Source organism: Rhinoderma darwinii, chromosome 2 (assembly GCF_050947455.1).
Source record: "Rhinoderma darwinii isolate aRhiDar2 chromosome 2, aRhiDar2.hap1, whole genome shotgun sequence".
Classification (NCBI taxonomy): Eukaryota; Metazoa; Chordata; class Amphibia; order Anura; family Rhinodermatidae; genus Rhinoderma; species Rhinoderma darwinii.
Window position 1 is genome coordinate 237,461,777 of NC_134688.1, and position 22,493 is coordinate 237,484,269.

The 22,493-nt window shown below is 41.2% G+C and overlaps 1 protein-coding gene across 2 annotated transcripts in view; it reads right to left on the reverse strand.

Moving 5' to 3' along the window:
- Positions 1–418: 418 nt before the first annotated feature.
- The window catches only part of DTX2 (deltex E3 ubiquitin ligase 2), a 60,003-nt gene continuing 37,928 nt past the window's right edge, over positions 419–22,493 (reverse strand). The window contains exons 5-10 of one of the 2 annotated variants that reach the window (XM_075852980.1): positions 16,366–16,494; positions 11,749–11,816; positions 11,180–11,338; positions 8,069–8,230; positions 4,684–4,773; positions 419–1,353 (exon numbers count right to left, since the gene is read on the reverse strand). In XM_075852980.1, the coding sequence (XP_075709095.1) occupies positions 1,129–1,353; positions 4,684–4,773; positions 8,069–8,230; positions 11,180–11,338; positions 11,749–11,816; positions 16,366–16,494 (833 nt within the window). In that variant the 3' untranslated portion in view covers positions 419–1,128. The remainder of the gene's footprint in view (positions 1,354–4,683; positions 4,774–8,068; positions 8,231–11,179; positions 11,339–11,748; positions 11,817–16,365; positions 16,495–22,493) is intronic. The other variant, XM_075852981.1, reaches the window with a different exon arrangement.

Here is a 22,493-nt window from a genome sequence, read left to right on the forward strand (position 1 = left end):
TTGTCTGTTCACACGAGGCGTATATTTACGCGCCGCTGTCAAATGACGGCGCGTAAATGGACGCCCGCGTAGAAGAAGTGACCTGTCACTTCTTTGGCCGTAATTGGAGCCGCTATTCATTGACTCCAATGAATAGCAGCGCTAATTACGGCCGTAATTGACGCGGCGTTCAAGCGCCTGCACATGCCGGTACGGCTGAAATTACGGGGATGTTTTCAGGCTGAAACATCCCCGTAATTTCAGCCGTTACGGACCCCCGCCGTGTGAACATACCCTAACAGGACTGGCGTTACAAAGGGAAGATTAATATTATCAAAGGCACAATTTTTAGATCTGGCCAAAACAAAAAACTCTGCACTCCACACAGCAAGAGCGACAACCACCTATTAAAGAGCTTGTTAAGAAAAATGGCTAATAGTGTGTTTTCCATACAATTTTTTATTAAGTAATACATAAGTATATATTTTTTTATTATAAAATGCGGTTGGTAAAGAAACAACTTGCTTCTTATGTGCGGGTGTTAAACTGATATAATTCACTTTAACAGTAAACATACATTTGTGCAGTTTGATTTACGGAGACCTTCAATATAAAATAACTAAATAACATTTTCAATTCAATGAATACAAAAAAAAACAATAGCAAGCCAATGGCACACGAGCCAAAACGAGTCTTCAACTTAGCTCAGGCTTTGACAAGGTCTTCAAAGCCAGCGATCACTCACCCAGGCAAGGCGGAATTTCATCAAATTTGCCAAGTACCATGTATAAACCTCAAAAGAAAACTATGCTAATATTGCATTAGAATGGATTCCGATTTCTTCTCTCTTAAAAATCAGCATTATTTCTTTTGTATATGTAATGACTATTGTATAATGTTACACATATGCAGGGAAAGACATGGTGGAACAATTATAATGGCTGGTCCCCGTCCAGCAGGGTTGGCACTATGACTTCACATGCCAGTCTTGTACAAATCAAGCCATGGATTTCCCCAGCAATTTTGTAAACCTCTTTTAGATATGTATTGCTTTACCAAAAATATAATGCTAACTTAAACCCAATCATTAAGGCATCATATACATGAACTTCATTAACACGTCCCACAACTCATCAGGAGGCAGCCATTTTATATCTTTAAGCAGCCCTCGGAGACCCCTTGAGCCGCAAGTTCAGCAATGACATTGTCTAGGTAGTTTGGATCAGGGTAACCGTGGCCTGTTATGTTAGAGTTCATTTCTGTTTTGTGATGGATTTCATTCCACACTACAGTATCAGATTCCCCCGTTGTGCTGGAAACGCCAATAGTGAAAATCAGGTTCCTGGCCCAGGCCAACTTTAAAAGCTCCAATACCTAATGGAAAATAAATACAAACAAAATGAGAGATTTACTTATTGTTCCACAAATATCATTCTAATAATAAAAGCAAGTCTAAAGCAGATACATGAGCATTAATACTTAGACTAAGCCACATAGACGTGTCTATGGCAGGAGAGTCACATTACTCCCCGTTTCTAATGTAGACCCAGTAGGGTTGCCACAATACCAGAATTCGGACTTCGATACCGATACTTTGTGTAGTATTGCGATTTCGATACCAAAATGATACTTTGCCAACAGTAATAATAATAAGAAGTTCTTCCATTTTCTGATGTGAGGCGCGATGTGTGATGAATTTTGAATGTGCCTCACATTAATAGTAATTAACCCCATCATGTTTCTCAGTCATAATGGGTTAATGTGTAAGGTACATGATGTGGTTAAAGGGAACCTGTTACCAGCATTTCACCTATTGAACTTTACTTCTCCCTCACTGGTCGCTGCTATAAAAAGTTCATTGCCGTTATCCCCTCTCCTAAACTCCTCTTCCGACTGTAAATATCGGTCTGCAAACGTTTTGTGCCTTTTATCGTAATAATCCGGCGTCCCTTTGTGCGCACACCCCTGAAGAGGACATCAATGCACAAGCGTGGGATTTTGTGTGCTGGGGGAAGGCGAGGAGCTGTCAATCAAAAGTAAGGAGGCGGGGTAAACTCGGAAAGACTTGAGGAATGAAGATTTGACTCTTTCCAAACGAAGATTTGACTCTTTTCAAATGAAGATCTGACTCTCTTCTGCTCATTAGCATACGGTGTGGGAACACTAAAAAGCTAAATACTAAAGCTACAGAGCCGACTAAGAAGATAATTATAGGTTATATAGAAATTATTTTTCACCCACTACCACCAGGTATAGTCGGTTTAATAGGTGAAATGCTGGTGACAGGTTCCCTTTAATTACTATTAATGTGAGGAACATGGAGGCTAAATTGAGGCATAAATGACACAAAAAATTGTTGTGCAGGTTATTATGGCCGCGCCAATACTGAATATATGTGTATTTTTTATGTATTGAGACTTATTTTAATGTTTATTGTAAAAAAGGTGTGTGTGTATATTTTTTAAAATTTAATATTACTTTGTTTTTAAACTTTAATGTAATGGCATATATCTATATCAGTATGCCCTAACAGGAAATATGGTAAGACAGCCCTGTGGGTCCTTGAATGAACCCTGGGCTGTCTGCCCATATATGGTATGTTCCTCAATCGCGTCACAGGGATTTCCTGTGATGCGATCCAAGGGGCATCCCCCTTCTCATTTTCCTCTTGAATGCTGTGGTCAGCTTTGATCGCAGCATTCAGGGGAATAGCGGCGGAGATTAGGTTTCTCTCATCTCCGCCAATCAAGCAGGGCTGCTGCTGTGTAATACAGCTATTGCCCCGCTCCTGACAACAAGTGCGCACGCGGTCAGCATGAGGTGATGTGGCCAGCGCTGCACTAATGAGCGCAGGCACTGAACAAGGAGATGTTTTGCAGTTCGTCCGCCATGTTCTGTCTTCATTGCCGGCAATCATTAGTGCAGTGCCAGCCGCATCACTTCATGCTGACTGCACGCACAATCGTCAGGACTCAGGATCGGGGCAATGACTATATTACACAGCCGCAGCCCCGCTCTCATACATTCATGTGTTACAATGCTAAGCTTTGCGGCCGCACAGCTTAGTATCGAAATACAAGAAAGAACGGTATCGAACCGTTTGAGGGTGCACGGTATCGAAACAGTATTGAAGTTTGGATGCATCGTGCATCCCTAAGGCCCAGTGACTTCCACCATATATCTCTCATTCTGCATCTTTTCACCTAACTCCATTACCATCCCTGCCGTACTCTGCCGGAGACAGTTTCTACTTTACTGACATCTGTAACAAAAGTGCACTGATAAAATGTTATGTGGTTGTGAACAACACATATTAGTCTACAGGTAATTTTACCACTATGCAGAGAATAAAGGAAGAACTAAAGAATTAGCTTAAAGAGGCTCTGTCACCAGATTTTCAAATCCCTATCTCGTATTGCAGCAGATCGGCGCTGCAATGTAGATTACAGTAACGTTTTTTTTTTTTCAAAAACGAGCATTTTTGGCCAAGTTATGACCATTTTTATATTTATGCAAATTAGCCTTTCTTAAGTACAACTGGGCGTGTTTAAATTTATGTCCAAGTGGGCGTGTATTGTGTGTGTAACATCTGCCCGTTTTTACTTGTTTTACTAGCTGGGCGTTGTGAATAGAAGTGTATGATGCTGACGAACCAGCATCATCCACTTCTCTTCGTTACCACCCAGCTTCTGGCAGTGCACAGACACACAGCGTGTTCTCGAGAGATCACGCTGTGACGTCACTCACTTCCTGCCCCAGGTCCTGCATCGTGTCGGACGAGCGAGGACACATCGGTACCAGGCGACAGAGGCTACATCGACTTACCTGCAAACGCTGATGCTGCTGCAGAATCAACTGTAGCCTCTGTCGCCTGGTGCCGATGTGTCCTCGCTCGTCCGACACGATGCAGTACCTGGGGCAGGAAGTGACGTCACAGCGTGATCTCTCGAGAACACGCTGTGTGTCTGTGCACTGCAAGAAGCTGGGTGTTAACGAAGAGAAGTGGATGATGCTGATTCGTCAGCATCATACACTTCTATTCACAACGCCCAGCTAGTAAAAGTAGTAAAAACGCCCAGATGTACACACACAATACACGCCCACTTGGACATAACTTTAAACACGCCCAGTTGTACTTAAGAAAGGCTCATTTGCATAAATATAAAAATGCTTATAACTTGGCCAAAAATGCTCGTTTTTGAAAAAAAACAAAAAATAACGTTACTGTTATCTACATTGCAGCGCCTATCTGCTGCAATACGAGATAGAGGCTCTGTCACCAGATTTTCAAACCCCTAAGTCAAAAATAAAAAAAATAAAAGAATACTTTGATGGCACAAAAAAACAACTTTTTTAAAGAAAATTTCTTATAATTCTTATTGCAGAGCGCTGTGGAATATGTTGGCGTTATATAATCAAAGATTATTATGACGATGTTACTCCCTTTCTGCAATATTGTAGGCAATATTTTGAGTTGTCCTTTAGGTGGCACTGACATGAATTTTTATGAGGTGGTTTTAAATTCTGTGTAGACAAGAACGTAACAAACCTTGGGAAACAGATTTATTAGTATCAGAATTATAATATGGTCAACTGCAATGCTAATCCTAGTTTTATACAAAGCTGGAATAAACAAATTGTCTCTGGACAGAATAAAGTAATTAAAAGCACAAATAAATCAGTGCCAAATTGGATCGCGCTTACCAATTTTCCTTTGGGATTGCCTGGGAGATAGCAGTGACGTGGGAAGCCCCTAGCTGTATACGGCTTTCCTGGGTTTGGATGTTCCAGTCCCTGCATAGAAAAAAGTAAAATAAAATTAGTTTTGTGTGTATAAAAGATAATAGAAGTTCCGAGATACAGCTGGAGATGGCGTTTAGCCTGTATAAGCTTTTACCAAAAAGTGGTCTAAAATAAAATGTGAACAAAAATAAATAAATAAATAAAAAAAAAGGTTACAACCCCTGTTTTACAATCAGTGGTGTTCCAAATGTACATTCCACCCCTTGGCAGCAGGTCGTGTGAGATCACAGTGAAAGCAAGTAATGAATCAAGGACAGGATAAGATACTGATCTTTAGCAAGAGGATCTTCAAGAATATGACAACCCACCATGCTGGAACATCAAAGGACCTTCCCCAAACGGTTGCCACAGTAAGTTGAAACCATACAATTGTCTAATGTATTTGTATAGCAGTGAGGGGCCTGGTCCATAAAAACAGCCCCAGACCATTATACATCTTGCATCAAATGGTAGAGTAAGCATTACGCATTCCGACAGGCATATGCCAAACCCAGATTCATCCATTAGACTGGCAGATAGTAAAACGTGATTCATCACTCCAGAGAACAAGTTTCCCCTGCTCTAGAGAGTGCGTTAATCCACTCCAGCGGACGCTTGGCATTGTGGATGGCGATCTTCGGCTTGTGTGCAGCTGCTCGGACATAGCAACCCACTTCATGAAGCTCCCAACGCACAGTTCTTGTGCTCATGTCACTTCTAGTGTGGAACTCTGTATTAAGTGATGCAACAAAAAGAAGCGTTTCTTTACGCATCATGCCCTTCAGCGCTTGGTGGCCCACTTCGTGGCAGAGATTTGTTTTATACCCCTAGACGCTTCCACTTTACAATAATAGCACACACAGGTGATCGGTGCAGACCTAACAGATCAGAAATTTTGCAAACTCACTTGTGGCAAAGGTGGCATCCTATGACAGAGCCAAGTTTAAAGACACTGAGCTTTTCAATACAAGCCATACTACCATCACCACCACGGTTTGTCTATGGAAATTGCATGGCTGTGAGCTTGAATTTATATTGCAGTTTGCAATGGGTGTGGCTGAAACACCTGAACTCAATATTTAGGAGGGGTGTCCACAAAACCCTTGCCATATAGTTTAGATACACAACCTCAATATCACGGTGGCATTTTGCACATCTTGATCTCAAAAGAGCTCCAGATTTCGGCTGACTGACCAAGAACTTTGTTATGTTTTCTGCTTCTAAATCGCTAGAAATAAGGTTCAAAGTACAGACAAAGGGGTCAGTTTAGCAGGGATGTCTCCGTCTCACCACTCCGTACAGGAAATTAAAAAAAGTCAGCGTTGGTGTCACTAGAGAGAGATAGTCTCTAGGACGTTAAAGCATCAAAAATGTCTAATTATTGATCGAATACCCTAATCTCCCTAGAGGACTTGACTATGGCATCAAAGTATACCCTTACAAGAAAAATGGATGCTGAAATGGGATTAATCTAATATTTGGTAAATACATTATCTTCCTATTTTTCTCCTACAGATCTGTTAGATGAAGAACACTGGAGGCCTTAAAACCTATTACACGAAAACAAAAATGAGCAAGGCTCCTTTCACACTACCGTTATAGTATGCTTAGGACTCTTCCATCGGAGGAAGAGGTTAACGAGAGTCCAAATGGAAAGCATCGCTTCCGTTAGAATTGCCATTGACTTCATAGGTAATTCTTTTGTTTCAGAAGCTTTCTGTTTGCCTCTGTTGAGTAGGTTTCCGTTTTTTTTTCACAGAAGGAAAAGTGCTGCAGTCTGACTTTTGGTTCCGTCAAAAAAACGGAAACCTAGCAAACAGAAAGCATCTGAAACAAAAGAATTACCTTTGTAATCAACGGCAATTCTAACGGAAGGAATGCTTTCCATTTGGACTCTTGCTCACATCTTCCTCCGACGGAAGAAAAATTTACGGACTTTAACGGTAGTGTGAACTTAGCCTAAGAAGAGTACAAAGAAAGTGAATGAAAAGGCGGCCTAGGAAAAAATAAACTCTCCTTCCAGAGTTGGTATTAAGAGCAAGCAAGGGGTAAAGTGGTAGACGGCAGTGGTGTATATTTAAACGGTATATGACCCGGAGGAATTTGTAAACCGTGACAATTGGTCCTTTTTGTTTTTAAATGGTATTTAGATATGTGACTTGAGTGAAAAGAAAAAAAATTGAAAAAAAACTTTTGCAATAGGGAAACTGTTACATGCAAACCAAGACACCTCCTCTTTTCCACAGTACACAGGAAGGGGGCAGCCAGAAAACAATTTATGTAGCACCATGGGGATTTCTCTCCTAGTTTTGATGCATACATGCTAGGGTATTCTGTCAAGTTGTGGTTGCCCATTCAGTTGGCAACCAGAGTCAGTCAGAACCAGGTCTAATATCAAGATGTGTATGTGTTCTTAAATGGAAACTAACTTGTCAAACAACTTCTGCTAATCTAATAGTATACCTATACCTAATATAGATCAACTTTTTAATTTACTTACGGTTACAATTTTGTTTTATCCATACAAATTCTGTGAGACGTTACTGCCACTAGGTGTCTCCCCTTCACTTATCTGCTGTCCACACCCTGTTGTCAAGCAAAATCTGTCTCTAGTTACAGAGCAGAGGAGACGGACTGCAGTAAGTGGAGGTGTGTCTCTGCTAAGGACAGGCAATGGTGTGTGCATTGACAGTTTATGGAGAGGGGGGCAGGAGCAGTGAGAGAGACATAGACATGCTACCCATAGAAGTCTATGGAAAGGGAGCAGGTCTAAAATATAAGTGACGCACACAGACGTGCTGAAGCTGCTGGTAAGATTCATAGGTCACCTCAGTGTTGGATTGACAGATATACTGCTGTATAAGGACTTCCATGCTGCAGCGCACATTTATATATATCCATGTGTGTATATATATATATATACACACACACACACACACAATAGAGATAGGCGTGCAGGATTCTACTCTTCTCTATGTGTATAGAAAACATAATAGGAGTCAGGCTCTGCCCACTTGCACAGAGAGGCTAGGAATTAGAGAGCCTGCAGAGGGGGAAAACGGCTAAATAATATACAAGTCATGATGGCCAGAAACAGCGGCATTACTCATGTACATAAAATGGGAAAGCTTATTCTGAAGAGTCATTAAAAAAATTTAGGTACACTTTTTAAAGAAACCTCTAGCTGCATTCACACAGCTGTGTTTTTAGTTTATGTAAAATGTATGAATATTTTCCAAAAAAAACAACAAAAACATTTGCAGATCCTATCGGAGAGCAGCTCTCTGTTCTGGCACATATGCAGTACCTGTATTCCAGGATTGATGGCATAGACTATGTGGATTGTGTCACAATCTTGATGACCAGGCAAAGATTGAGGGATAAAGAAATAGTCCATTTTTCCTTTCGGCTGGGTTCCAGTCTTTTCCCCATATATTGTCTTGCAAGCTGGACATTGCAAACTTCCATCCTGTAAAATAAAAATCGGTGGACAAAACTTTTACTTTAAAAAAAATGTACAGAATGCAGTCCAAGTCGGACATGGCAAGTACTACGTAATGAGGTATGCACCCAAAGTGAAGAAGTGTACAAAGCACAGGTTTTTACATTACTAACACGCAGTACTAGGGGCATGAATTTCCTCACGTTTCCACACATTACAAAAAAAACAGACCAATATGGTAATTGGCTTCCCATAAAATTGGTTCTGGAACTTCTGGTCAAAAATGCAGAATATATATTTCATCATTACTAAATTTAAAAAATATTATATAATAATAAAACATAATTATTGTAATATCCTGCTGGTTTCCCATCCGCATAAATATAAGCCATCAGTCCATGATCACGCATATCTGTTTCCTTACATTCATGTCACAAGGAAATCCAGTCATCACCAGTACTTTTGAAATGATGAAACAAACCTCAAAAAAAAAAAAAAAAGGACTAAAACATGGTCACAACGTTAACTATACATGCTCCAAAGGGTCGTAATAATGCCTCTAAATGTATCAGACACCTGTAAAGCCTCCGAAACCGCTTCAAAATCTGTTTCAGGCATATTCTTACACAAAACTGAATTCACTTCAGGTGGGAGGACGGCGCCGGAAGCCAAGTACCAGAGGGAGGTAAAATAAGTAGGTAAGAAGAGTTTCTCAGAACCTCTTACGTACTTCCTTAAACACTAGTATGGAGCGGCTAGTGCGGTACTGCCAGGCGGCTCCTAATGACGTCAGGCACATTGAGCCAGTAGGGGACTGTGTGCACATGTGTGACGTCACCAGGAGCTGCCTGGCAGTCCAGTGCTGGTGGGCTCTTGGGGCTGCTGAGAGAGTGAGAGTGTGAGTGTGTGTGACGACAAGTCTATGCTGTGACAGTGCCCTGGCAATAGTTCTCACAGAATGTAGAGTTGGAGGTAAGAAAATCCTGATATTAAATAATCCATAGGGGTAAATCATCACCATTATGGTGTTTATTGCAGGTTGCTACTGCTGCAGAACCTCTTGGTTAGTGACAGATTTGTAAGAGGTTAGGCAGGGATCCGCATGATTGGCAAGTACTTTTCTTTGATATCCAACAAAGTGGTTATGGGCCCTTCTATTATCCTAACAGTCCATCTTCCTTTCAACATTTCACGGGCAGAAGTGCTTAACCGAGCACTGTCTTTTCCGCTGCATTCGGAAACCCTAATATGTCTGACGACGGATTTTACATAGAAAGTCTAAATGCCCATCTTTCGGCATACTACGATTGCCGATCGCAGCCAAAAGCACCCTGGTTAGCGCTTCTGCCCGTTTGTTTTAGCGATCATGTGGGTCTTGGCACCAGGACCCCCAGCCAGACACGACTTTTTACATCACTATGACACATCAAGAGTTTGCTAAAACAACTATTTCTCTTTAAAATTACCTAAACCTCCTGTTTATGTATGAAAGCATTGTTATAAGTTATAGTAATGTTTCTCAGCATAAATAGCGGCCTTTTAACATTGTGTATCGCTATGTATTATTAATTTGAATTACTGCAAAATACATACTCTTCCTTGGCTAAAAATACTCCTAAAAATGCCAAGAGGAGTATTTTTACTCTGCTGGAAGATATGTAGCGTGATCTGTGCATGCTCCTATTAGGCATGCACCATACAGCATGTTGTACTCTGCCTCCTAACTCCATCACAATGAGATTCTCATCCTAAATTCAGTGGTATATCATCTTTTACCCACATCCATCAAAAATTTTCTAATTCAAGAAACTGCTTAGCGCACCCACTAAGAGTAGCTTTTAGTCTGGGGAACACTAGGTCAAACATATGCTACCTCAAAGAGAGTCTCCAGATGGAAGATAACTGCATAAAATGTCTGGTCAGGCCTTCACCTGATTTATATTAGACTACCGCTATGTCAAACGGACCATAGGGTAAAGTAGTATTCGCAGCCTCCTCCTCTGCAAGACTACGTTGGCAAAGTCTCCTCTATGTAGCGGGTGAATAGAGGTTTGTGATGTGGCTCACAGGCGTCATGCCACCAGTTCCAGCCTGCCAGATCACCGAGACCTGGTGCTTTATTAAGTATTTTTCTTGAAATGGTGGCCACTGCAATAATAATGGTTTACCAAGAGCCAAGCGACTGTCTAGAGAGGGGGATTGGAATTTCACAATTGGGCAACACGGTAGCTCAGTGGTTTGCTTAGTTGCCTTGCTGCACCCGGGACCTGGATTCAAACCTGAGCAAGGCCAACATCAGCATTGAGTTTGTATGTTTTTCACATGGTTTTCCTCCGGGTACTCCATCCCCCCCCCTACATTCCAAAAACATACATATAGGTTACCTGGCCACCTATGAAATTGTGAATGAGAGGAAGGGAAATTATATTGTGGACAGTGAATGATGACAATAAATTACTAACCTACTGCCATTCTTCCAAACCAGTCAAAGAAAATCCAGCCACTTATACACTACAGTTGATACGAGAGTAATGTAACCCTTGTTGCCCTTGTATATCTAAATCCATGCACACATCAAAGCAGATTTATTCACACAGCCCTTAACACACGGAGAGCAAACAATGTGTTCTTTGCCTTGGTCATCATCCAAGTATATCAAGATAGCAATGCTGACTGAGCAATCTAGAATCATGACATATAAAGCCAAGGTAGTCGTAGATGTGGATTGGGAAGGAAAAACAAAATATTTTGGCATCTATGTCTTGAAGCTTTACCACTAAACATTTCACAAACATTTATGGATCAAACTTTTATCAATAATACTGGGATGGTGACAAACGCACAAGATCCTAATGTATGTTCTCCATAAACCGGTTTTTCGGGAAGCTTGGTTTATACAAGTTCAACTGTATTACAGAGAAAAGAAAACAAGGGTTAGGTGGCACATAAAGGATCAATTGAAACATGATATTTTACCTTGTTCCCACTGTTATACATTTCGAACATACAAAGCTGATGGAAAACGTGGCCACACTTCTTGAGTTTTCCTACAGCAGTATCCTTGATGTTTTTGCTTTCTGAAGACTCACCGTACCCAGACGCAGAAGTCAGCGTGTCCATGCAGATAATACAGTCCTTGAAACAAATAAAGATCGAACATGAGTTTTTTTTAATTTTTTATTACAAGACCTAAAAGGTGTTGTCTCATCAAAAACATGAATTACTTATCCACAGTATAGGTAATAAATGTTTGATTGCTGGGACTGCCACCTATCACTAGAACAGGGATCCTGGGTCTCACATTCCTCCTCCCATGCATGGCTCCAGTCAGTATTTTGAATGTTCTAGCAATTAAATATTAAACCCCTATCGTGTGGACAGAGGTGGACTTTAAGGGTCAGTGGCTGACCAAGTGGCATCCTGGAAAAGAGCCCATGCCACTTTGTCCTAGCAATCAGACATTGGTGGCATATCCTAGGCATATGCTACCAATGTTTACAATCAGAAAACCCCTTTACTGCATCCAATGATTTGCGTTATTATACCTCTTCCGGTGGTTTCTGGAGGTTTTCCATGTATTTCTTCACAACGTGCTCTGGGTCAGATGTAATTCCTGTTATGAACACAATTAAATTAGAACGCTATGTGGAATAGTACAGTTGACCTTTTTGACCTAGAAAATCCTGCACCAGGTTTTCCCCCAAACAATTATGAAGTAAAGCTGAACGGCAACAAATAGAGAAAGTTTACAGAAAGGTAAGAAGAACATAACACTGAACGTTTTTGGAATTTTCTATACTTCAGTGGAGCGGACCATGAAACTTAGAACTTGTAAAACACAAAAAAATACATTGTTCAATGCTGTATTCAAAAACTTTTAGACATAATGCTGCATTGACTCATTTGCACAACATTTGTATTGAATTACAACTTGAAAACCCGGAATCCAGATAAAAAAAAGAAATATTTTTTTATACACAAACCAAAAAAAACCCAACATAACCACATCATATATATTAACATACATTTTATACTTTTAAACTGCCTATAGTACGAGCTGTATTTCAGTCACATACTGTGTGATAAAGAAAAAATAATCACAAAGATTGTATCCTGTAGACGGAATACCTATAGCTGGATACACTATTATGCACATACAACAAAGGGAAAGGAAACTAATTGCCGACCATGTAATAAGTGGTCGGGTCGAGTCAATCAGAGTGCATGCAGCTCGGTTAGTAACTCCAAACCTGTTGCACGCAGAGGAAGGGTTCCGATCAGGGGACCCCACCCTCTGACACATTGACATCCATATGCCGTAAATGGACATATGCAAAAGGAGCTGTATTATTGAGATAAGCCCTTTATAATACTCCATATCTTAACAATGGCATGGAGATAAAGCAAGGCCTGTTGCTAGGCAGCACATTTTGGACGGGATGCAGCAAAAATCCAAAAAGCTTTGGTAGATCCCAATGGTTGCCTATTGTAAACCATGTTGGATTTTTTTTTCAGGCTGATCCTAAACCTTACCCCTGCATAATTAGAACATGTTAAAGATAATCAAAATTGTGAGATGGGTTGTGATATCTGCTAGATGAAACATGTTCAGCCGACAATTATCTAAAGTCTATGGCAAATTGGAACTTTCTGAGATATGAATAGGTTGTTACTTTTTTTTTTTTTGCCACAGAGGAACACGTTCATGCAACTTTGGCTTCATTCACATCTGCGTCAGGACTCCGTTCATGGGTTTCGCCTGAGCTTTCCGCCAGGGGAACCCATGAACAGAATCCAAACGGAAACCTATGGTTTCTGTTTGGATCACCATTGATTTCAATGGTGACTGATCCGATGCAAATAGTTTCCATTTGTCACCGTTGTGTAAAGATTCGTTTTGACGGAATCAATACCGTAGTAGACTGCGCTATTCATTCCGTCAAAACAACGGAACCCTTACACAACGGTGACAAATGGAATCCATTTGCATCGGATCCGTCACCATTGAAATCAATGGTGATGCAAACGGAAACCCATGGTTTCAGTTTGGATTCCGCTCATCGGTTCCCCTGACGGAAAGCTCAGACGAATCCCACGAATGGAGTCCCGACGCAGATGTGAACGAAGCCTAATACACACAAGCAGGCTGACCCTCCAAAGCGGCTGCAAAAAACAGAATTGAAAAGCTTAGGAAAGTGCAAAAGAGGTAAATAAATGCACTAATATATACACCATCACCGATGACATGTCTGAGTGTTCTCAGGATGCTCATACGGAACCTTTTGTGGTCCAGTTCATGGGACTCTTGACTGGTGTGATGAACATTATTAGTCAACCCCCTCACTTAACAAAGCTACACGCTCCGCCTTACAGTAGAGCAGTAATCCCCTAAAACTCATATGTTTTAGGAAAAATGTCTTGACAAGGAGTAAAATAAGACACTAAAAATGGAATCCACCTCCATGTTGCTGCAAATAAATAGTATATATTTAAATAATAATAAAAATAATAGCATTAATTCATTTTATTATGCTTCTACTAAGACATGTATTTATATACTATATATAAACTTAGATGTACTTGATAATCATATAGGCAGAGATTTATTAAGACTGCGCTAGTCTTAATAAAAATCAAGCTGGAGTAAGATGCGCCAAATTTAATATGCCATGCCAGAGGGATTCAAGGAACGCCAAAGAGAAAATACCAGTCATGGTCGGCACTAGTGATGACACAATAACAGTTTGGCCTATAAAACTCCTTTAATTTGCTTCAAATAGAATTCAGACAGCCACTATCTTGAGTTCTATTTTTTTCACATCTCATACAACCCTTTAAAATGAAGTTTTCCTTGGTTGTTTCCATTTGTACCCAAAATGATCCAACTAGGGCTGGGTGATTAATCAAATTAATTTGCCCTCAAGGCCTCTGACGATTCTGTTTTTTAACAGAATCGTTGAATCTATTCTCTAGTAGCGCTGTCGCACCGTGCTTCAGCAGGAAAGCCCCTGTAACATACAGCTGACACCGGCGGCTGATGTCGCAGGCTCAGCTTCTGGGTCATCTTGTTACTGCGGCCGGACTCCTTTCATTGCAGGGTTCCGATCTGCTTGTAAACCCCATAGATGCAGCGCTCGCTTTTGAGCACTGCATCTAAGGGTATGTTCACACGAGGTCATTACGTCCGTAATTGACGGACGTATTTCGGCCGCAAGTACCGGACCGAACACAGTGCAGGGAGCAGGGCTCCTAGCATCATAGCTATGTACGACGCTAGGAGTCTCTGCCGGACAACTGTCCCATACTGTAATCATGTTTTCAGTACGGGACAGTAGTTCCACGGAGAGGCAGGGACTCCCAGCGTCGTATATAACTATGATGCTAGGAGCCCGACTCCCTGCAAGATGTTCGGTCCGGTACTTGCGGCCGAAATACGTCCGTCAATTACGGACGTAATGACCTCGTGTGAACATGCCCTAAGGGATTAGCCGGCCGGATCGGAGGCTAGCTCCGGTCCTGGCCTTGAAGCAGTGATAGTGTTAAGCTATCACTGCTTTAAAACGGTGTCTGCAGACACAGTACCCTGTTAATGCTCTGACGTAATATTCCTTCAGTTTGCGTTAACAGGACAACGTCGGTAACTGACTATTATGTCACATAGCGTTAAGGGGTTAATGGGCTTTTTTTTTTTTTTTTTTTTTTTTTACTGTTGTGTGACTGTAGCCTAAATGACTGATGCTAGGAGTACCGTTCACATGTACCGTGGTCGGGCTGGAAAGTTCTGTTAACCTTTTCCCTGCCAGGGAACAGGTTAACAGAAATTATAATATATACATTTTTCAAATTGTATTTAAAAAAATAAAAATAAATAACGTATTTGCAGAGATTAAAAGTTGTGAAGCTACGCACAATTATTATAGCAATATGTTAAAAAGTTATTTATATAGAAATTAATTTATTAAAAACTATCTCTTGGTATTTTTTTTCAGTGTATTTAACAGTTATAAGAAAATAGAGATTCAAATCGAACATCGCCGATCTAGATTTTAGTTTTCGGCAAATCGTCCAGCCCTAGATACAAACAATAAAATGTATCCCATAGTTTCAATCTTAAACTTTATTTTTGTACTGGGCCTCAAGATAACAAAATATCAATGCCAATATTCTAGGTTGAGGATTTTATTTCAGTTTACATCTGGATATAATCAACGCAAGTTGGCAAGCAAATTGTACTAAATTGAATTTCAGAGTTTTCCATAGCATATTCTTATGCAAAAATGCATTCGAAATTCTGCAAGATTCTCAGCTAAGGTCTCAGTAACTTCTGCTGGATCAGTGCTGGGTAGTGTAGCCTTCACACCATGCACTATATAGTATCCTGATGTATTATTAAAAAAAAACAAAAAAAAAAAAAAAACACCTCAGAATGTAGTGCGGTAGATTGGTTAATGAAACTAATCCCTTAGGGGTGTGTCTGTCAACACGCAGTCAACTGATTTCAGTAGCAACCGCCAAAATTGCCTATGCAGCTCCGCGTTATAAATACGTTCTGTAACAAGATCAGTACAATATAAATTCTATCTAGACGTAACCTATAAAATAAGGTACTACTAACTTTTATTTTTAATTCTAATAGTAGCAGAAGAGGCTGGTGGCTAAAGCTGGCCAGAGACTTCCATTTTCTTGGCAGGATCCTCTGACAATCTAAGTGCCTTATCCAATCCTCTCACGTTCCATCGGGAGATAGGAGTGCCAAAAGTGTCTGGGCGCTGCTCATCTCCCTAATGCAATAACATACACACTTAGCTGAGCCACACAGGCACATTGAAAGGGTTTTCCAGGATTTTTAAATTGATGGCCTATCCTAACAACACAAAAAGTTGTCAAGCCTTAATATACAATATGAATCTGGACTGGATTTGAACAAGAATGCTACTAATAATAAATGCAAGAACACTCAGAAAATGCTCTTCATACATAAACCTAGGGACAGTTCAAAGATCCTTTGTAAGCCTAAAAAGACAGGTATGTGCCATGGCAATAATGTGAAAAAGGAAAAGAGAATGTTTAGGGTGGTGCAGTATTAAAGAAAAGACAACTTAAAGAAAAAAAATATTTAAATAAAGATTATAAAAAGGGGTGGGAAAGTATTGATCAACTACCTTTCTTTGGCATTTTCCGCAATCTCCTAACTGAGTTTTTATCACGTTTACTGGCCACGTGTGGGTTGGTGGGTGCAGAGGTAAGACGTACAGGGAGCCCAGCCGCAGACATCAGAATAGTCGTCATGCCTAGGTATACATGAAAATCCACATGCAAAAAGGAAACAATGGAAAGGGTAGAAAACAAAAATAATAAAAGACAAATAAAATAAACTCTAAATAAAATATGCAGGAAATGCCATATAGGACAAAATATGCAAAAACAAATAAAATATGAAGAAAAAAAAAATGATCTTTTTATAACCACGTGTAAGAGCTAATCTGTATTTTGTCAATGCAATTCATAGATACATTGACTGAAAAGTGATGTGTGCGAATTGCATAAAAAACAATATAAAATGAAGTTCATTAACATGTCCACTTACTGCATGAGGTGTGGATACTGTAATATGCCCCTTTTAACCACAATTCTGTTTGGTTTCCTTTGCACAGTATAAAGTTTTGTTTTCTAAAGCAAGTGTGAGAAAAGTTTAGCAGTTTGTAATTCTATGTTCCCCTCCCCCAAAAAAACCAAAACCAAACACTAAAAGCAAAACAGAAATAATAAATAAGAGATGCAGGAATTTACTAAAATGCTATCATATACATAAAAAGAAATAAAATACATTTCTTAAAACTACGACTCTCTATAACACTAAGGCTATGTTCACACGGAGTATTTTGGGGGAGGAATATCTGCCTCAAAATTCTGTTTGGAACTTTGAGGCAGATATTCCTCTCCCGGCACGCCGATTTTCGCGGCAATTATCGCGCCGTTTTTCGCCCGCGGCCATTGAGCGCCGCGGGCATAAAACACCGAGAAATACGCTTTCTCCTGCCTCCCATTGAAGTCAATGGGAGGTCGGAGGCGGAAGCGCCCGAAGATAGGGCATGTCGCTTCTTTTTCCCGCGAGGCAGTTTTACTGCTCGCGGGAAAAAGACGCCGACGCCTCCCATTGAAATCAATGGGAGGCGTTCTCGGGCCGTTTTTGCCGAGTTTTGCGACGCGGTTTCCGCGTCAAAAAACTCGGCAAAATACCCCGTGTGAACATAGCCTAAGATTTTTAGATAGAAAGCTCATAGAAAACAGAAAACAAACAATATGGTACTGATAGCTACATGTCAACAAGTTAGTTACAATAAAATGGTCACAGCATCTAAAAGAAACAAATATTTTAGCAGAAATCTGGAGCACAAGCAGAGGTTAATTCAAGCTTCATCGGATCTGATGCAATTAGACGAAAAAAAGCTTTTGCTTTAGCTACTATGTAACTAGATCCTTAATAGCACTGGGAAAAGACAAAAGTGCATATTTTTTCTAGAAACCGCTCTACTCTTCTCCATGGACCGTGTCTCGTATTACAACTCCTCCCCATTCAAATTAATGGGGCTGAGTTGCAATACCTAACACTGCCTAAGGACAAAAGTGGCGCAGTTTCTAAAAAAAATCAAAAAAAAAAATCAAAATCGCACACAGCCAAATGAAAAGCATCTCACAAATGAAGTAGTATGGTGGATCCCACTATTTACTTTTTGTCGTTCGGCTTAGAACAGTATTCAGAGAGACTATACCTCCAATTCTACAGGGTGGGCCATTTATATGGATACACCTAAATAAAATGGGAATGGTTGGTGATATTAATTTCCTGTTTGTGGCACATTAGTATATGGGAGGGGGGGGGAACTTTTCAAGCTGGGTGTTGACCATGACGGCCATTTTGAAGTCGGCCATTTTGTATCCAACTTTAGTTTTTTCAATGCGAAGAGGGTCATGTGACACATCAAACTTATCGAGAATTTCACAAGAAAAACAATGGTGTGCTTGGTTTTAACGTTACTTTATTCTTTCATGAGTTATTTACAAGTTTCTGACCACTTATAAAATGTGTTCAAAGTGCTGCCCATTGTGTTGGATTGTCAATGCAACCCTCTTCTCCCACTCTTCACACACTGATAGCAACACCGCAGAAGAAATTCTAGCACAGGCTTCCAGTATCCGTAGTTTCAGTTGCTGCACATCTCGTATCTTCACAGCATAGACAATTGCCTTCAGATGACCCCAAAGATAAAAGTCTAAGGGGGTCAGGGGAGGCATTTCTTCTGCGGTGTTGCTATCAGTGTGTGAAGAGTGGGAGAAGAGGGTTGCATTGACAATCCAACACAATGGGCAGCACTTTGAACACATTTTATAAGTGGTCAGAAACTTGTAAATAACTCATGAAAGAATAAAGTAACGTTAAAACCAAGCACACCATTGTTTTTCTTGATAAGTTTGATGTGTCACATGACCCTCTTCCCATTGAAAAAACTAAAGTTGGATACAAAATGGCCGACTTCAAAATGTCCGCCATGGTCAACACCCAGCTTGAAAAGTTTCCCCCCTCCCATATACTAATGTGCCACAAACAGGAAGTTAATATCACCAACCATTCCCATTTTATTTAGGTGTATCCATATAAATGGCCCACCCTGTATATAAAATAACTTCAGATGCACTATGTTTGTAGCAAGTAACATGCTCGCATTCGTCCCTGGTACGTACACACGTGTGTACGTGTACGTACACACACACACACACACACTTCAATTCACTATTTATTGTGTCCCTTGATACACATTTCTATAAGAAGGATTTGTCTTTTTTTTTGTGGGGCCATTATCATCCAGTCTCTCTATAATTATTCTTGCTGACAAGTGTTTTTTTTTTTTTTTTATAACCAGTCCTGTATTTTCTCTCTCATATAAGCCGATAATCTAAGCATACTTCTTTCCTAAGGTTCCCTATGTCTAGTCCCATACTGTGGGATAGTAGAATGGGATTATGGGGTCATTACAAACTTGTATGATGTTTATGATGTCATGTAAAATCTGATCTTGATTCATTTTCATTTTTGTACATGTGTGCTCGCCTTCTATCCAGTTCAATGGCACATGTGCTCTTGCCTGTCATAGCTTAGGAGAAGCATTAGGTGTAGATAAGCTTGAAATCCCCCTTACATAACTGTGATCTAGGCCAGGGGTCTCAAGCACGCGGGCCGCATGCGGCCCCTGGGGCTGTCATCTGCGGTCCGCGGGACACAGAGCCGCTAGTATCGGCTCTGCTCCGAGACTCTGGAATTCCCTGACATCGCTGTCCACATATGAACAGCGATGTCTGGGGCTTCACCAGAGCCGGAGTCCCGTGCAGAGCGCTAGTACAGGCTCTGCTCCGGGACTCTGTGGAATTCCCTGACATCGGTGTCCATATATGGACAGTGTGGGAGCGTCTTCCCCAGAGCGGGGAGACCCGGGCAGAGCGCTAGTATCGGCTCTGCTCCAGGACTCTGTGGAATTCCCTGACATCGGTTTCCATACATCGACAATGTTATCCAGGGGCTTCCCCAGAGCAGGAGTCCCAGTGATGTCAGGAGCACAGCTGGAGTCCCAGGAAGAGCCTACTTGCGCTCTGCCTGGGACTACAGCTCTGGGGTTGCCCCCGACATCTCTGTTCATATATGGACAGTGATGTCAGGAGCAGAGCTGGAATCCCAGGCAGAGTGCTAGAAGCGGCTCTGCTCCGGGACTCCAGCTCTGAGCAAGCCCCTGACATCACTGCGGCAGCATCCGGGGAGGGCACTGCGGCGGCATCCCCCCCGAGGGCACTGCGGCAGCATCTAAAAAGGGGCTGCCCAATCTTGACATGTGTGTCTGCCAAACGCTGCTAACTGAGCCGCCGGACTGCATTTAGCGACTGTTAATTTAACTGGAAAACTGGATTGTTGAAATAAGCATGTGGAGAAATATCTCAAATTTTAAACCTAGCGGTATTATAGTAATGTAGTATTATTATAGTAATATAGTGTTATAGTAGTTCAAATAACTAATGGATTAACAATAATTTTGTATTGTATGAAATTTGAAAGTAATGCGGCCCGTCAACTTCACATTTTTTCTATATGCGGCCCACTTACCCGGCCGAGTTGGAGACCCCTGATCTAGGCTGTGGCAGGGAAGAGGAGTAAGAAATATGTGCAGTCTGCTGCTGACAGGAAGAGGACTGCCTGCATTATGGTCTACTGCAGATAAAAGCATGAAATGCTATAGCAACACAGGAAGTCTTTATTGTGAAAAAAAGAGATCACAACACTATTGATTAAACAGGAACGAATGTCAGAATATCACACCGCATCCTGCAATGAAACCACCAGAAAACAGTGCATACCCTGTGCAAGGACTGGATGGCACTCAGGGGGTACCAAGAGCCTCATATGTCACAACTGTAGATGTGGAACATTAGCCTTGTAATCTATAGCAACTGGAGCCCACATTTCAGCTTTCAGAGCAATTTAAAAAATGAAAGCTGCACTCTGATTAGTGTCAATGGGCAACAGGGCTACTTTTCTCTCAGAGATACACAGTGCCCAATGTTGTAATGTAGCCCAATCTAGCACAGGGGTGCACAACCTTTTCTGATCTGAGGGCCATATTGTCAGATTATAGCACTCCCAAGGACCGCAAAAAAACTTAAAGGGGTAGGCCCATATAAGGCATTTATGGTTCCCCTTCTAGGGTGAATTGGGGTTCCCCTGCATGCCAGAGAAGAGTAGACAAGGCTGCCAAACATGCATAAGGCTATCTCCAATATAGGTTATGGGAGTTACTGAAAAAGCCGAGCATGTCATAACTACCATAAACTACAATAGGAGAGCGCCGCACACAAAGACCACCCAACTAGTCTCCTCTCAAGTGTTGAACCCGCAGTATGAGACATTTATGGTATATATCTTGTAGATATGCAATAAATAACTCAGATGGGAATACCCCTTTAAAGAAGCAATCTGGGTTAAACTGATTGTTACCGTCTGCACAAGTCAGAACAAAATTAGATCTCATTCACACATTGCAGATGAAGTCAGTATTTGCATGCCAAAATCAGGACTGAACCCTAAACACAGGGGAAATCTAATGAAAAAAAATTTTTGTACTTCTTCCCTTCTTTGCATCCGCTCCTGATTTTGGCCTCAAAATACGGATTCAAAACACTGATCAAATCTGCAATGTGTGACCGAGGCTATAGGCCACTTTCACACGGCAGTATTTTACATCAGTATTTGTAAACCAAAACTAGGAGTGGGCCCAAAATACGGAAAATGTACAAATCTTTAAATTCTTAATTGAAAAAAAACGCTGTGCGAAACAAAAATGGAAATATATTCCATCAGTAGGATCAAAAGACATAGGTGTCTTTCTGAAATTTCAGGACACAGACAAGCATGTCTGTGTCCCGACGCCATTCTATGTCCCCCACCCCCCACGCTGCAGTTTGTGAACTCCTGATCAAGTATCTGGCTTGAACTACGAAAAACTGGGTATCTCAGGACATGATTCTTTAATAAATATTTTCTGTATATTAACCTTGCAAAGTTATTTTGTGACTATATGCTACAAGTACACAGTAAGGGCCTGTTCACATCAGCGTTGGCTTTCCGTTCCGGGGTTCCGTCGGGTGAACCCCACAACGGAAAGTCAAACTGAAACCACAACTTTCGTTTCCGTCACCATTGATCTCAATGGGGACGGAAACATTGCTAATGGTTTCCGTTCGTCACCATTCCAGCAGGTTTCCGTTTTAACGACGGAATCAATAGCGGAGTCGACTGCACTATTGATTCCGTCGGAAAACCGGAAACCTGCCGGAATGGTGACGAACGGTAAGCATTAGCAATGTTTCCGTCACCATTGATATCAATGGTGACGGAAACGGAAGCGGAGGCTTCAGTTTGACTTTCCGTTCTAGACTGCATGTAGATCCTGCTTTTTTGTGAGCAGCAAGGCTGTGTTCACACATCGCAGTCAATTTGCGATCTAACCGCGACGTGTAAACACAGCCTTACACAAGCCATGCTGCAGGAGCGACGGTACAACTGACAATGGTTTTGGATTTATTCTGTACTCAACTGCTTGATGAAGTTGCAGCAAGCTGCATCCCCATAGTTTTCATGCTGGGCCATGGACAAATAGCAGGTGTCCGTATCACTCAGATACTGCTACATGAATACTGCCAGTGCAGCCGTAACTTTAGCTTCAGCCTTGATCATGAAGAAAAAAAA